General features: G+C 40.9%; 1 protein-coding gene across 4 annotated transcripts in view; it reads left to right on the top strand.

The window, feature by feature from the left end:
• GLT8D2 (glycosyltransferase 8 domain containing 2) overlaps window positions 1-17970 on the top strand; it is a 37043-nt gene that overhangs the window by 15778 nt on the left and 3295 nt on the right. For 2 of the 4 annotated variants that reach the window (XM_038558875.1, XM_038558874.1), the window contains exons 3-10: window positions 754-846; window positions 4120-4291; window positions 8145-8262; window positions 9413-9545; window positions 10027-10139; window positions 12044-12210; window positions 13221-13333; window positions 17217-17821. In XM_038558875.1, coding sequence (XP_038414803.1) covers window positions 754-846; window positions 4120-4291; window positions 8145-8262; window positions 9413-9545; window positions 10027-10139; window positions 12044-12210; window positions 13221-13333; window positions 17217-17389 — 1082 coding nt within the window. In that variant the 3' untranslated portion in view covers window positions 17390-17821. Of the gene's footprint in view, window positions 1-753; window positions 847-4119; window positions 4292-8144; window positions 8263-9412; window positions 9546-10026; window positions 10140-12043; window positions 12211-13220; window positions 13334-17216; window positions 17822-17970 lie in introns of those variants that run through there. The other 2 variants (XM_038558876.1, XM_038558877.1) reach the window with 2 other exon arrangements.

The raw sequence follows: 17970 nt of genomic DNA, 5'->3' as shown, positions 1-17970 counted from the left end.
ATACTTTTGTGTATTATGTGTACTGTATAATCTCCTATCATAAAAAGAAGGTGATTATACAAATATGTATGATTAGAACCATGTTATTCAAATCTGGGTAGCTTTTGTTCCCTCCCTGCAATGAAATTAGAACTAATTTCTCACGCTGTGATTTAATGTTACTTAATGTCATGATCACAAGCCTCCTAAGCCATCTCATGTACAATCAGTGGTACATGCGCTCTATTAGGAGAGCACTGTCCTATATCACTCTGTTCCTTAGCAGATCCCAAGAGCAAGCAAGCATCATAGCTCTGGAACAGATGGTCCTGGATACTTAGACCTGGAAAATGTATTGGGTCTTCTGGCTTCTCACTATACAGAATTTTCTGTACATCATCTTTGACCAGTGTTTAAATTAACTGAGAAGAGGCTGTGTTATAAAAGCTAACAACATATACTCTTAAGAAGTACTGGTTCACCATAAACATTAAGTAAATGTTGGCTATTCAAAGTGTTCATGCACAGAGACTGGCTCAAAAGCCACATCATATAGGCATTAATGTTGTAGCCTCTGCCATCAGACTGCCTGGGTGTAGCCCTGGATCCTCCTTAAACTACATCTTTGTATCCTTGAGCATCAACAGCATCCTGCATGCTCTCTGCTGAAAGAGCAGCTCCAACCACCACTCTCTGTTCATATGACTGTTCTAAACTCTCCCCAAATTTCAACTTGAGAAGTTACACTTGAATGTGTTTCTGTTTCCATTTCAGTTAATCAGGTATTGCTGTTCCTTCTGATTGTGACCCTCTGTGGGATCTTGTATAAGAAAGTTCACAGGGAGACTGCGCTCAGGAATGAGACAGGTATGCTAAGTGAAGTAAGCCAGTCACAAAAAGACAAATACTGTGCAATTCTTCTTATATGAGGTACTTAGTTGAAATCATCCAAACGAAGTATAATGGTTGACAGAGGCTGGGGGGAGGGGCAATAGGGAGTTCTTGTTTAATGGGTATAAGTTGCAGTTTTAGGAGTTTATAAAACTCTTTAAGTTTTATAAGAGTTATGGGGATGGACAGTGGCAATAGTTGTACGACAATGTGAATATATTTAATACATTGTGTACTTAAAAATGGTTAAGATGATAAATTTTATGATTTTTTTTACCACAATAAAAAGAATTTTAAAAAAAGAAAGGAGATAAACAAGCATATAATATTAGGTTGGTATACCTAGGACTGTGGTTTAAACGTGTTCCTTTGATTCCTTTCAGTAGCTGGGTTCAGAGATAAGCAACAATTTGGTTGGATCCCAAGGGCCTGCTTGTAGAAAATCCACCCAAGTCCAGTGATGTTCTAGAATGATCAGTGCTACTCAAACTTTAGCACATATGAGAATCACAATTAGGGTTTGTTAAAACACAATATACTTGGGCCCACTCTGAGAAATTTTGAATTAGTAGATTTGGGTGAGGCCTGAGAATTTTCATTTCTGATAAGCTCCCAGTAGATGCTGACACTGGTTCTTGGACTATGCTTGGGTTGTCTGCTTTGCATCCATCCTTTGAATTTCTGAATGATTTTGCTTATGAAAATTGCCCTCTCTATCTTTTATCTACTGGTTCATTCCCATCAGTACACCAATAGCCTCAGAATTCTCAACTTACAAAAGATCCTGAATTGACCCTATATCCTCTTCCAGCTGTCCTGAGGAGCCAATTCCCTCCTGAGGGGTGGATTCTTTGACATGGCACCTTTACAACTTCTAACCACACAAAATCAATGCCACAAAAATTAAGAAGTACTGGTAGCATGTATATTATATTATATTATATTATATTATATTATATTATATTATATTATATTATATATTAGGACTTTTAAAAATATTTTATTTATTTATTTAACGGACAGCATGAAAGAGCACAAGCAGGGGGAGAAACAGAGGGAGAGGGAGAAGCAGCCTCCCCGCTGAGCAGGAAGCCTGATGTGGGGCTCCAACCCAGGACTCCAGGATGACAACCTGAGCCCAAGGCAGACACTTAACCAACTGAGCCACCCAGGAGCCCCAATAAAGATTTTATTTTTAAGTCCAGCAGGGGGCTCAAACTCACAACCCTGAAATCAGTGGTCACCTACTCCTCCAACTGAGCCAGCCAGATGCCCCTGTTTTTAAATAATTTACTTTTTATATTAATCAAACAAAATACATTTATGGAAAATGCAGAAGATAAAAATATCACCTGTTGCTGTATCAGCCAAAGACAAATACAGTTAATATTTTGGTGCCCTACATACATTCATTTCGCACTTTTTTTTCTTAAGCCAGCTTAGGCTTTGGACAAACATCAGTGAAAAAAACAATGTCCCTGTTCTCACAATGCTGACTTATCTTAGTATTTAAAAAATCATAAAAAAAAAAGTTAAAAACATGTATAATCTGGTCTAAATGAACATAAGGAGCATCTAGAAAGAGAATGATTCCACTTAAAGATGTGTATACAAATGTTGCTAGGGCATTATTCTTTGTAGCTGCAAACTGGAAACAATCCACATGGGAATCCACTATTGAGTAGATAAAATGTAATGTATTGACTCAGTGGAGTCCTTTTCAACAGTGAAAAGGAACACAATATTACAGCTCCCCTATGGACAAACCTCACAGAGATGATGCTACATGAAAGAAGCCACACCTGAAAACTCACATATATTATACAATTCCATGTATAGAAATTTCTAGAAAAGAGGCAACAGTGAAGCATCTGCCTTCAGTTCAGGTCATGATCCCCGAGTCCTGGAATTGAGTCCCACATCGGGCACACTGCTCAGCAGGGAGTCTCCTTCTCCCCCTGCCTGTATGTTCTCTCTCTCTCTTCAAATAAATAAATAAAATCTTTTTTTTTTTTTTTAAGGAGATTTCTAGAAAACGTAAATCTACAGAGACAGAGAAGAGAGCAGTAGTTGCCTGGGGCTGGGAGCAGGAGTGGACTGACTGCAACCCAGTTTAAGGAACCTTTGCAGGGAGGTGGAGATGTTCTAAAATGGGATTGTGGTGATTGATGGTTGTGCAACTCTATCACTTTACGAAAAATCATGGAACTGTATACCTACAGTAGGAAATCTTAAGAAATTTCCAAACTTCCCAAATTTTTAAGAAGTCTGTATTAGTGGGCCTGGGCTGCCTTAACAAAATACCACAGACTAGGTGGCCTAAACAGAAGAAATTTATTTTCTCATAGCTCTTGGAGGCTGCAAGTCCAAGACCCAGGTGTTGGCAGCCTTGGTTTCTCCCAAGACTTCCCTTGTAGGCTCATAGTTCTCCCCATGTCCTCAGATGACCTCTCCTGCGTGTTCACAGCCTTGGTGTCCCTGCCACCTCCTAGAAGGTCACTAGCCCTCCTGGGCTCAGTCCCCACCCTCATGGCCTCATCGTGTGCTTCTGTTGGTCAAATCTTGATCACACAGACTTGCAAGGGAGTCTGCAACAATAGTCTTCATTGTTGGCTATGTGCCAGCTGAAATTCCAATGCTCTATTTCTTTAAAAAAAAAAAAAAGATTTTTTTTTTTTAAATTTGAGAGGGAGGTAGTGAGAGAGAGAGAGAGAGTGAGAGCATGCAGGGGGAGCAGCAGAGGCAGAGGGAGAAGCAGGCTCCCCACTGAGAAGAGGACCTGATATATACATCCCAGGACCACAACCTGAGCTCAAGGCAGATTCTTCACTGACTGAGGCCCCCGGGCGCCCCTTCAATGTTCTGTTTCTTTCTTTCTTTTTTTAAAAATGCATTTTATTTTTTTAAAATTTTTTTAAAGTTTTTATTTATTTATTTATTTATGAGAGACACAGAAAAAGAGAGAGGCAGAGACACAGGCAGAGGGAGAAGCAGGCTCCATGCAGGGAGCCCGACGTGGGACTCGATCCAAGGTCTCCAGGATCAGGTCCTGGGCTGAAGGCGGTGCTAAACCGCTGAGCCACCGGGGCTGCCCCAATGTTCTATTTCTGAGAGAAGAGGAGACTGGATGTCAGTCTGGCAGTCTCTTGCGCACTACGCTCTCTTCCCCTAGGAGGGTGGAAGACAGCTTAATATGGCCCTACTATGAAATTCCTTCGTGTTCTAAGACAATAGATTTGGTGTTTCCAGATGATGACTCTGAGCCTCCTGAGGAGATGGAGGAGGAGATTCCTGTGGTGATTTGTGCCGCGGCAGGGAGAATGGGTGCTGCCATGGCTGCTATCAACAGCATCTACAGCAACACCGACGCCAACATTCTCTTCTATGTGGTTGGACTCCGGAATACTCTGTCTCGAATCCGGTAATTTGTGTGCTATAGACTTTGGCGTTTCCTACATTTCACCTTTTTTTATCTTTCCTTAATGGAGTTCCCTATGTTTTGGGTTTGATAAATGTCATTAATGAATTAACGAGGGCATGACCTAAGGTCTGCTTGGTGACCTGATGGATGTGTTGCCTAGCTAAGGAAGTTTCAGCAAAGCCTCGTTATTCTACTAGAGCAATGCATCATGCTGCCAAAGTGAACTGCCTAATGAATTAAAGAATTGCGGCCCTTAGGCAGGTTATGTGGAAGTCTTTCTAAAATGCTTTCTCTTTTCTCTGCCTTCTTAATTTGGGAGGATATCAATATAATAGCATTTTAATAGGATCCAGAATCATCACTAATTAAAATTTTTGAACCACTAAGCAATCTCTTTCCTCTCGCACAACATGCTAAAAAAATAAGTTGGAAATAGATTTAGAAGAAATAAACAGAAAATCAAAATTTAAAGTAAAGTATTATAAAAATGTGGGATAATTATATAATATTGCTATGGACAACGACTGTGAGTCCAAATATCATGAGGAAAAAATGGACAGATTTAACTGCGTAACAGTTAAAAACTTTTACTTATTTGTTTGTTTATTTAATTTTTGGGGGTGTTGGAATTCGCAGACAAGGGATTTATTTATTTATTTACTTGAGAAATGAACCCAAGAGCAGGCAGAGGGAGAGGGGCAAGCAGATTCTCTGCTGAGCAGGGAGCCCGATATGGGGCTAGATCCCAGGACCCCGGGATTGTGACCTGAGCTGAAGGCAGACACTTAACCTACTGAGCCACCCAAGTGCCTCCAAAAACTTTTAAATGATGAAAAATACTGTAAGTGAAAGTAATCATACGATAAACTAGGCAAAATATTTTCAACATGTATTATAAATGAAGGATTACTACCCAAAGTATATAAAGAATTCTTACAAAAAATTTTTAAACATACAAGCATCTAGTAGAAAAATGAGGATAGAATACAGACAATTCACAGAAGAAAAAAATACAAATGGTCGACAAACATGAAAAGGTATTCTGTGTTACTAATAGAGAAATTCAAGTTAAAATGACAATGACATATAATTTTTCACTCATTGAAATGGTAAAAATTAAATAGGACAACAATATCCAGTGCAGAAAAATGGGCATGCGTATTCTTTTTCTAAACAATGTCTAGGGACGCCTGGGTGGCTCGGTGGTTGAGCCTTTGGCTCAGGGCATGACTCTGGGGTCCTGGGATTGAGTCCCACATAGGGTTCCCTGCAAGGAGCCTGCTTCTTCCTCTGCCTATGTCTCTGCCTCTCTCTCCATGTCTGCCATGAATAAATAAATAAAATCTTTAAGAAAAAAACAATGTACACTTTATAAATTGGGAAAGCATTTTGAGAGGGCAATATGGCAATGTCTAATAAAATTTTACATACTAGAACTGGTGTGGCCACTGTGGAAGACAGTATGGAGGTTCCTTAAAAAGTTTAAAATAGAACTACCCCACAGTCCAGTAATTGCACTACTGGGTATTTACCTCCAAAATCCAAAACACTAATTCAAAGGATACATGTACCCCAGCATTTATAGCAGCATTATCTACAACAGCCAAACTATGGAAACAGCCCAAATATCCATCGATAGATGAATGCATAAGGAATATGTGGTATATATATGTAGAGTGGAATATTAGCTGTAAAAAATAATGAAATCTTGCCATTTGCAATGACACGGATGGACCTAGAGGGTATGATGATAAGTGAAATGAGTCAATCAGAGAAAGACAAATACCATAGGATTTCACTCCTATATGGAAGGTAAGAAACAAAAAACAAGCAAAGGAAAAAAGAGAGACACCAAGAAACAGACTTTTAACTATAGAGAATAAAGTGTTGGTTACCTAAGAGTAAAATCTTAAAAAAAAAAAAGGGCCCAAACTATAAATGTGTACATGTACATATATATGTTTCTATAAAGAAAAAGACCCCAAAGATCTCCATGTGTTAACAGTGACTATCTCTGGGGAGGATGGAGGGATTGGGGAGAGCAGTGATGAAAGGTATAGTTCAGGGTATTTCAAGTATTATTTCCTTTATTCCAAAGGAGAATGGGGGCACCTGGGTGGCTCAGCTGGTCAAGCATCTGACTCTTGGTTTCAGTTCAGGTCTTGATCTCAGGATCATGATTTCAAGCTCCATGTTGGGCTGCACACTGGGCACGAAGCCTACTTTAAAAAAAAAGTTAAGAAAGAATTTATTTTTCTTAAGTTTATTTATTTTAGTAATCTCTACACCCAATGTAGGGATTGAACTCATGACTCCCAAATCAAGACTTGCATGCTCTTCCAACTGAGCTGGTGAGGCTCCCTGAGAATGTGTTCATGTATGACTTAAAAATAGCACTGTTAAGAGGTACTGACTATGGAAGACGCTCACTCCTAATCTAAATGGTCCTTGGCTCCCATGGGTTTTGAGGGCTTCTGCATACATTCTAGATTTTCTGTATCATTTCTCACTCTTCTTATCATTTATTGTTGCAGATTGTTCATTTAGCTTGCTGTTACTGTAATTATCTGTGGGTATGAAACCAAGATAACCAAACCCCAAAGGGTGGCATGTGTGTAATATGTTCTGAGCAAGGGTTTGTACTGGAACAAAAGGCATGAGCTCCAGGGCTTGATGACATCTGAGCAGGGACAGTCTCCCAGCCCTTGGTGGTGTAGTAGCCCCCGGTTCGAATTATTAAGATTTTAAAAACCCTCTTGTCATTGAAGTATAATAATAAAAAAAACCAGAAAATTACATAAATCCTGTGTACAGATTAGTGAATCATCACAAGGTAAACATAACCAGGTAACAACTCCCACCCACATGGTATGGTCAGTCTTTTTAGGTTTGCCATTCCAGCGAGTGTCCAAGGCTATCTCATTGTAGCTTAACTTGAGATTCCTTTATTTCCAATAAGTTTGAGCCCTGTTTTTTACATATTTCTTGGCCACTTAGATGTGCAAGCTTGAGTCTCTTGCCAGTTTTTCAGTTGGATTGTCTTTTTCATATTGACATGACTTCTCCCCACATGCAGATTTATTGAGATATAAATGATATATAACATTGTATAAATGACTTGCTTTTATAGTTCAAATTTTGTAGATCTAAATTTTGTTCAGAAGATTGACTCTTGTCGATTTTTGAGCAACAACAAATGCTACCATGTGTGGCTTTAGTCATTGGCAATTTTGAAATAATTTCTACCAAGAATTGTATTATGAATTGAATTAAAGATAGTCACAAATTGTTTAAGACTGAGCAGACATGAGGAGAGGGCAGAGAGAGGAAGGAAGATGAGATGAGAAGTGAGGACAGGAGGGGAACACAGAGGCAGAAGCAAATCATCTTTGGAGTCCAACACAGCAGAGTAAGGACGTTTCCATCAAGCAGAAGATTCAGAACATCGTGCTTCATAGCTGGACAGATCTGTTGGCCCGGGGCAAACATAGACCAGCGGCCACAGATGCAGCTTTATGAGAAAGAAGAAACACTTTTTGTTCTTTCAGTTTCCTGTGGAGATTATGTGGATCTGGGGAGATATTTGGTTATTACTATTTTGCTTCATTTCCTTTGCAGAGTTATGTGACTTAAAGGGGAAAAAAAGAGGAAAGATTCGAAGCCAGACCAGATGGGGGGAAAAATCAGAAGGATTTATAGACTAAACTCTACTAAGGCTATACGCATTTTATTTTTAACTTTCTAAGAAGCAGCAGATTGACTCTGAGGCAATAGGCAAGTTGAGGAAAGGTTGGAGGTGTATACTAGAGGCATTTTTGTGTTGTGTTTTTTTTTTTTTTTGTCATGTCTTTAGAAAATGGATTGAACATTCTAAACTAAGAGAAATAAACTTTAAAATCGTGGAATTCAACCCTGTAGTCCTCAAAGGGAAGATCAGACCAGACTCGTCAAGGCCTGAATTGCTCCAGCCTGTAAGTAGGAAACACGCATATGCTGAGGACAGTCTTTGGTGAGACCCTTGCTCAGGGGAAAGCACTATGCACATGGAATATTTCTGAAGCAGTGTTAGATCTCCACGAAGCTCTGCTTATTTATAATTTATAAGCCACCTGCTCCAGAAGGATTTAAGATGGTTTAGCTAAACATAATGAAGCTATTAAAGAAGAAATGAAGCCTAAGAAAATGTAGGATGTGTTTGTGTGTGTGAATATGCCTGTAGGGGTTGGGGGTCGGGGCCAAATGGTGGGGCCAGGAGAAAATATTCACAACCCACAGGGTGCTGTGCGCATTGCAGTTGAACATTAAACTTAGCCCAGCGTATCCCAGCAGCTAAGGGAAAAACAATCTATCTAACTATATGATGGATTCCATATCTCGTAGGATCAACTGAGATAATACCTTCAGGAGACACCCACTTTTACCCTAGCATTGGGAATCTTAAGGTATTTTACTGCAAGAGTTCTTATAAAAGGGACTCTTTCTTGTATAAAGAGTAGTGTTGATGGCAGGGTTACCGAAATGCAGCCACCTTCTAATTGTTACTGAAATCTATCCTTGAAAATTTACTGAATTCTAAGCCCTCTGATGATATGATCTTTTCCTAATTCCTTGTGTTTATTATCAGAGTGTGAGCTGAGTTGGGATTTTGGATTAAGTGGTATGCCTAATAAAACTATGACTCCCACCCTCAGCTCATGTTTGTCTGATTTTCTGGTCCAAGGAGCTAAGAGTTTGAGTTTGTGGTTGGGACCCCCGTGCCCACGTGTGTGATTTAGTTGACAATAGTCAAATTACTAGTGTAGAGGAGGGCAGGCGATTTGTGGCCTTAAAAGATGCCTCCGTGACTCCCACTCTAGCAGTTTGCAGAGGTGCAAGGGTCATGCCATGGTCTCGGCAGCTGAGGGCTTCGATCTAGGAGAGCACTGATCTGCCGGCGCCGGTTGCCACCCCAGGTCCACTAACTGGGCACCAGGAGGCTGCAGTGAGATGTCTGCTGCCCGTTTTATGTAGCTCCATACCTGGAGTTGAGCGGAGGCTGTGGTCAGAGCCACGCCTCCAGCAGGAGAAGACACGGAGCCACCTGTCTCTTCCCCAACGTTGCCTCTTTTGTTGTTTTAACAGCTGAATTTTGTTCGATTTTATCTCCCTCTGCTTATTCATCAACATGAGAAAGTCATCTATTTGGACGATGACGTAATTGTGCAAGGTATACTCGCCGACTGCCAAGAACACTCGGAAAAGGAGCAGCTGATAAGTAGAATAACCATCTCCTTCATTTTCCAAATAGCTCAATGCCCAGTGTTTTTGACTGTGTATTCAAGTTGGGAGAATAGTATTGTTAGAAGTTTAGGAATATTTTGATAATGGGGGTTGGTACCCACTTCCCTATAGATTCCGGCTGACTTTCTGAGAGCTACTCTGTCGAAGTCGGCAGTAAATCACTTAGTAGCCTCCTTTTCCCGGCAGCTAAGTGTGGGTGTTTAAGTGATGCTTTCTGTCTGCCACGTGCAAACAGGTGAGCCCCAGTCAGGCCCGCTGGATGCCAAGCTGAGCTTATTGTCAAGTGGCTTTCTGGACAGACAAGCTATGTTATTAAGTAAATGACCAGGCCGCTTGAAAGTCAAATCATGTACTTTTCTTCCTGGGCTAATCAGGGACTGTTTGATGTCCTAAGGCTCCATGTGACTCTAAAACAAATGCTGTAATATTTTAACCACTGATGTTTCTAAATCCAGGTGATATCCAAGAACTCTACGACACCACCTTGGCCCTGGGCCACGCAGCAGCTTTCTCCGATGACTGTGATTTGCCCTCCGCTCAGGACATGAACAGATTTGTGGGGCTGCAGGTGGGCTCGTTGCTTCCAGGCCCTGCCCGGCCCTGCTGCTCCCACCCCTTCCCTTCCCCAGGGCTCAGTCATCCAATCGGGACTGCAGGAGGCAGGAAGCACAGCCCCTGATGATTGTTCAGGATGTAGGTGGCCCGAACCACACTCCCTGTCCCAGATGGAGTTTCCTATGAGAGACTCCTTGAACTTTTGGTTCTGTTTCTGAGTTGTGATCATTGCTTCCCTCCCCACCCCCTCTCAATAGAGGAAAGTACTGATTTTCCTCAATGGTAAAGAGCTCCTTACCCCGGTGGAAATGAGGAAAGTCGAACCTACATGGAGTACGGAAACCAAAAGGATGGCTTTAAAGACAAGGTGCTGTTAAGAATCAAATGCTGTTCTCCACAAAAAGTTCCAGGAAATAATTTTATGTGTGTCACAATGAGATGTGACACTTTGAGGCCTAGGCTTTCAGGCCAGACCCGACTTGGTCAAAAGCTCGGCTCTGTCATTTAGTTGGTTTGTAACCCTGGGCAAGTTACTTACCAATCAGCTTCTCCCTCAGTTTCCAGTAGAGGCAATAAGAGCACTTCCCTTGTAGAGTCATTGTGAGAATTAAGTTAGTTAATACATGTAAAGTTACTCTGTGCAATTATGAGCTAATGTGTGCAGAGTTCCTAGGACAGAGCCTGGTGCACAGAAAGTGCTCAGGTGTCTCCATTATTTCCATGTTACATTTGAGCATCACACGGAGGTGGGTAGGACAGCCTGGGGTGGGGGGGGGGGCAAACAATATGTCACATCCATTCAGCAACTCCCTATGTGCTTACTGTGGCCTGACGCGGTCTTAGGTGCCAGTGATACAGTGAACAACACTAAAATTACTGCAATTGTATAGCTTACATGTTAGTGGGAAGAGACCGTCAGTAAACAAATTATTTAACAGAGGATCAGGGTGGGGCTGCAGTTTAAATTGGGTGATCAGGAAGGCTCACTGAGGTGGTCACTGAGCCTGACACTAAAGGAACTTAGGGAACCACCTCAGCAGGTATTTAGGGGAAACACATTCCAAGAGGAGGTAACAGCAAATTCAAAGATCCTGAAGCAGGAGTGGGTCTTTCTTGTATTGGAAAACTGGGGGGCCAGTGTGGCAGAGGAAGCCAGGGAGAGACCAGGTGTAAGAAAGGTAATGGCGGTGGGGGCAGATGGCATAGGACATGGGAAACTTAGAAACTCTGGCTTTTACTCTGAGATGGGAAGACACTGGAGAGGGTTTGAGCAGATGAGTAACATAGAGACAAAGTTGAAAAGGGTGGAAGCAGGAACAATTCAGGAGGAGTTGCAGAAATCCTGAGTGGTAATTATGGCTTGAACTGGGAGGGCAGCAGCGTGGGCAGTGGTTGGCCTATGATATGTTGTGGAAGACAAGACCAACAGGGCTTGTTGACGGATGTGGATGAAATGTGAGTGAGAAGGAGCCATGGATGACCTCATGACCCTGGGTTTTTTGCCTAAGTATCTGGAGTTGCTAGGAATGAAGGTGGGGGCAGGTTGTAGGGAAGCAGGTTTGGGACAGGATTGGGATCAGTTTGGGGTTGTAAGGGGAGCTGCCTTAATTAAGGCTCCAGGAGACAGAGTTGGCAGAGGTAGCAGGAGTCGGCCACCCAGAGGAGAGGCCAGGGCTGCCTACCTGGACAGTGTTTCAAGCCATGAACTGGATGAGGCTGTCTAGGGAGTTAGTGCTACAGACCAGGCGGGGGCACTGCTTTTGGAGGCTAAGGAAGGAGAAAAGCAGCCAGGGACACTAGGAAGTGGCTAGTGACACAGCAGGAGACCCAGAAATTCTAGGCAGTGGTTTCAAGAAGATGATTATGTTCCAGAAATCAAAGATTTGTTAGTCAAAAGCATATCCTGTTCCTTTATAGAACACGTACATGGGCTACCTAGACTACAGGAAGAAGGCGATAAAGGACCTTGGCATAAGCCCCAGCACTTGCTCCTTCAATCCGGGTGTGATTGTGGCCAACATGACAGAATGGAAGCACCAGCGCATCACCAAACAGCTGGAGAAATGGATGCAAAAGAATGTGGAGTATGTGTAAACCTCTCTGCCCTTCTCCATGCTTGGCAACAGAACTATTCAATTAATTTTCTGTGCATAACTCAGGGGTTTGAAGTATTTCACAGACATCTTAGATCAGATTCTCTTGCAGAACTGATGAGAAAGAATGGAGACATGAAAATCTAGTCTCAAATGATATGTAAACGGAAGCGAGATCCTGCAGAATCTTATACAAACGTTTTTCTAATGAATAACGCAATTTTAAGTCTTCTCCCAGAAGCCTAGTGAAGCTTCTCTACTGAAAATAATTTATCTCAGTCAAGTTTCTCTTTCTTACATAGATTTTTTTTAAAGATTTTATTTATTTATTCATGAGTGACAGAGAGAGAGGCAGAGACACAGGCAGAGGGAGAAGCAGGCTCCATGCAGGGAGCCCGACGTGGGACTCAATCCCGGGGCCCCAGGATCACACCCTGGGCTGAAGGCAGCGCTAAACCGCTGAGCCACCCAGGCTGTCCCATAGACTTGTTTTTAAGAATTATTTTATAAACTCAACTTTTTTTTGGAAGGTTGAATTTTAAAAAATCATTTTTCATTATTGAAATTTTAAAATAGAGAAAAATAACCCTCTAACACAACCACTATTATCATGTCATTGTTATTTCCTATTCATCTTTTATCAGGATATTTTAAATATCATTATCACCTTGAATTTATGAGTGAAGTTTTTCTACATAATATAGGATCAGAATTTGATCTTCTTCTGTATTTGACATTAAAAATACTGAAAATTTTTTAAAAATGCTGAAAATTAAAATGGCAAAATGTTATGCTGAGCTTAGGGTGAATTATATGGGAATTCATGGTATTCTTACAATTTTGTGTAAGTCTGACAATTTTCAAAATATAAAGTTGAGAGAAAAATGAAAAACTATGGTCTTTTTATATAGTGAGAGACTAACATCTTTCAAGAGTAGTAATTTCTACTTTATCTAGTCTGTGTGGTTTGAGGCCAAATGTTTTTCTATTCCATTTCTTAGGGAAAATCTCTACAGCAGCTCCCTGGGAGGAGGGGTGGCCACCTCCCCCATGCTGATTGTGTTTCATGGGAAATACTCCGCAATCAACCCCCTGTGGCACATAAGGCACCTGGGTAAGTATCATAGACAACACAGCTGTGCATTTTATAGATCTTTGAGCACCAAACTGCTAGGGCATCAACTTCCTCAATTCGGGTCCTCCAGGTGATCTTGGAGGTCATCTCAGACACATTATTTAACCTTCATTGCTCACATTCTACAAATGCAATTGCTAAAAAGGGCCTAAGAGGGGACGCCTGGGTGGCTCCATGGTTGAGCATCTGCCTTCGGGTCAGGACGTGACCCTGGGGTCCTGCGATTGAGTCCCACATCAGGCTCTTCGTAGGGAACCTCCTTCTCCCTCTGCCTGTGTCTCTACCTCTCTCTGGGTCTCTCATGAATAAATAAATAAAATCTGTTTAAAAAAATAAATAAAAGATTTTATTTATTCATGAGAGACCCAGAGAGAGAGGCAGAGACACAGGCAGAGGGAGAAACAGGCTCTATGCAGGGAGCCTGATGTGGGACTCGATTCCTGGTCCCCAGGGTTGCACCCTGGGCCAAAGGTGGCGCTAAACCACTGAGCCACCTGGGCTGCCCAAATAAAATATTTTAAAAAATGAAAAAGGGCCTGAGAGGTGTTTCTAGGAATTCATGAGAAGCCATTAGACTCATGCTTAGCATATAGCATGTGCTCCATAATCATTACCTATTATTAAAATAGAACTTTCACTGTCAAAACTTTTTCACTCAGCTTTATTGCCCTCTTGCAGTAGCCAGCAAGGCGAAACCAAATTAGCATGATGGTTTATGATGCATTTAGATGGCTCGCAACTTTTCTTTTAAAAAGTTATTTCCGGACCGTATACCATGTGAGTCTTTTATTCACACTGTTCATTATAGGAGTGCAATGCCCTATGATATGGACTGGAATCGCAACTCTTATTACCTAAGTTGGGCAAATTATTCAACCTTTCTTTGCCTTAGTTTCTCCATTTGTAAACTGAAGCTAATAGAACCTTATAAAGTTTTTATAAGGAATAAATTACCTACTGCATGTAAATTGCTGAGCACAGAGCCTCATGCAGAAGACAGTCACATTCATTCAAACACATGACCACAACCCCATAGCCACAAGCACTGGGCCAGACCTGTTTAGAAATTGGAAAGGTTTTGAATTTTAAAAAAGGTAATGCGATGCATACATTTATGTGATGCAATACGCTGAGTGGGATCTAGGTTTTGCTACTAAAAAAGTTAGTAAAAATTGTTTTCTGACATTTGGGGATTTTAGAATTGGAGACAATGGCTTATGGATGTATATTTACTAAAAATACCTTCCACACTGTCAAGAACTGAGCTCAGTTCTGGCGAAAAAGGTGATTACTATTTCTAATTCTCAGAACAACCTGCAAGGTGGTTGTGTTCCTTACTCTCCTTTTAAAAGAAGGGACATGGGATCCCTGGGTGGCACAGCGGTTTAGCGCCTGCCTTTGGCCCAGGGCATGATCCTGGAGACCCGGGATCGAATCCCACATCGGGCTCCCGGTGCATGGAGCCTGCTTCTCCCTCTGCCTAGGTCTATGCCTCTCTCTCTCTCTCTCTCTGACTATCATAAATAAATAAAAAAATAAATAAATAAAAGAAGGGACACATAAAACTATAGAAGCTGGGTTCCTGGGTCTCCTCTTAAGGATTCTGTATAGATTTGCTTCTGCCTCATTATCGGAATCTTCGATATTCCTGAGCATCTGTATGCACACAGGAGCAACACAGGGGAGCTAAGGACACGAGTGTTCCATCTGGTTTGATTTATAATAATGTTGAGTTCACTGTTAAGTCAAATATCAATGTTTCCATGTAATGAATGTGCAGAAAATCCCATCAAAGTTGTAGGTCTATAAGGATGGTTGTGTAGGAATAGTTACGCGTAGTTTACACTGATAAGGTTAGAACACTCCATGGCCTTGGAATAGAGTCACAATCACATTTTATGAAATATCTCACTCGGAAGAAGGGACAGAATCTTCCTAAGGGAAAGAAGTGATTTTTCTTTTAAGCAGAGTCTACATCTATGCTAAAGGTTCTGGAATCTGCAAAGTCAGCAAAGTAAAGCTACACAGAAATCATTTGAAAAATGATTCAGTTTTAGTGTGTTTTGGAAGCAGAAACCAATGTGACACTAAAGGGTATTAAGTTTAGGTTCAAGCAGAAGGTCTTAAGATTTTAAGAATTTAGGATATATATTTAGCTAAAAGCAAATTCTACTTCCATATGGAGTCCTCCAGTAAGGGGCAGAGAGATGATCTCCCACAGAATCAAGACTCTAAGGTGTTTCTTCCCAAATGAGCATTTCCTTTGTAGTCTTTGGAAGTTGGTAATCATTCCAATTATGTTACCATAGCCTGAAACACCTAAATCCTCTTCTGCAACTGCCTTCACAGCTGTTTATGAATAATAGAAGACAGATTTTTTTTTCTTGCATATGTTAAGCTGGAATAACACAACTCCAGCTATTTACCCTCTCTTAAGGGATTTTCAGTGTTTTTTAATTTTTTTAATTTTTAACTTTCTTTTATTTATGATAGAGAGAGAGAGAGAGAAAGAGGGAGAGAAAGAGGCAGAGACATAGGCAGAGGGAGAAGCAGGTTCCATGCACCGGGAGCCTCACGTGGGATTCGATTCCGGGTCTCCAGGATCGCGCCCTGGGCCAAAGGTAGGCGCCAAACCGCTGCGCCACCCAGGGATCCCAGTGTTGTTTTTTATTTAAAGATTTTTTTATTTTGTAAAGATTTTATTTATTTATTCATGAGAGACACACAGAGAGAGGCAAACACACAGGCAGAGGGAGCCCGTTGAGGTACTCGATCCCAGGACCCCAGGATCACACCGCGGGCTGAAGGCAGGCGTTAAACTGCTGAGCCACCCAGGGATCCCCTAAAAATTTTATTTATTGATGAGAGACAGAGAGAGGCAGAGACAAGAGACAGAGGGAGAAGCAGTTTCCATGTAGGGAGCCTGATGTGGGACTCGATCCCAGGACATCAGGATCACGCTCTGAGCTGAAGGCAGAGGCTCAGCCACTGAGCCACCTAAGCATCCCAAGGGATTTTCAGTTTTAAAAATATATCAAATTCTTTCATAGAAAATGTTAACACCATAGAGGATTCAAAAAAAAATTACATTTGCAAGATCTTAATGTACTTCTGGAAGATATATTCTAAAAATACTCTAACCAATGGCAATATCAGGGTAAACACACCATTTCTAAGTGACTCCTTATGAGGGTAATATCCAAATGGGGATAGTTTTGTGTTAAGAAGTGAATCTTATTCCTCCATCACATTTCATATGGTAAAAACAAGATCATTATAGAAAGATGTTGCCATACTAAGGAGGGGAAATGTAGAGAAACAAGAACACCTATAAACTCTTGGTGGGAGGAAACCTGATATAAGTTCTCCTGGGGATAATCTGGCAATCTCTTACCAAAAATGTGAAGGCATACACCCTTCAATTGAGGGATTCTACCTACAAGACTTTACCCTACAGATGTATCTGTGGACACGCACAAGATATGCACAGAAGACTGTGCAGTGTTCACTGACGTTTGTGAAGGGAAAGAAACCTAGATATCCTCAATAAAGAACTCACTAAAGAAATACAAATAACTATATATCCATTGTCATTAAACAGTCATTAAAAATAATTCAGCAACTCTGCATGTGCCACATCCCTGAACCCCCACACACTCATACAGGTAGAGTATTACTGGAAGGATTTCATAAGAAACTCTTGTAACAGTGGTTATTTTGGCGATTTAGAGTAGGTGGTAAATCTTTCCTTGTATACTCTTTGATTTGCTTAATTTTTTAAATAATGGATTTGCATTCAATTTTCAATATAAAAATCTTACTTTCTAACAAGTCTATTATTTTCTTCTAAACACAAATGAAGGCTGGAATCCAGATACCAGATATTCAGAGCATTTTCTGCAGGAAGCAAAATTACTCCACTGGAATGGAAGACATAAACCTTGGGACTTCCCTAGTGTTCACAACGACTTATGGGAAAGCTGGTTTGTTCCTGACCCTGCAGGGATATTTAAACTCCATCACCACAATAGCTGATATGACTTGACATTTCAAGTATTTCCTATATAAAAATGTGGAATTGTGCATTCGCAGCCCTCTTATTTCATTGTTCTTATGACTAGCACTTTCAGTACAGATGATTCACAATGTACAACACAAAGTCTACTGTGTGCCAATGGTACTCCAGATCACAGAGGCACGGACCCCATACGTATAGGTGGCAACTATGGAAATAAGATGATGTGCCTGAGATATAGTTAGAAGGAAATGTTTAGGTTTCAGCAATTTGCTTAACTCTGAATGACAACTTGTATTCACAATTTAAAAAAATTCCTAAATGTGTTTTTTCACATGTAGGTATTTTTTAACAGGCTGCCAGTCTTTTTTTTTTTTATCTTTTATAAAATACTATTTCATTTAAAACATGAATGTCTGAAAAAATAAAATATTTACAGATTTTCTAATGATTTTCAGTATATATGTTATTCTACAGGTTAAATGTAATACAGGGTAGACTGACCTCACATGTAAAGGGGGAAAGAATACCAGTCGCTCCTGCTGCAGAAAAACTTGCAACTTGGGATAACCGTTCTTAATATTTTTTATTGTAAAAACGA

The sequence above is a fragment of the Canis lupus genome, chromosome 15 (assembly GCF_011100685.1).
Source record: "Canis lupus familiaris isolate Mischka breed German Shepherd chromosome 15, alternate assembly UU_Cfam_GSD_1.0, whole genome shotgun sequence".
Taxonomy (NCBI): Eukaryota; Metazoa; Chordata; class Mammalia; order Carnivora; family Canidae; genus Canis; species Canis lupus.
This window is presented reverse-complemented; position numbering and strand designations above follow the sequence as displayed.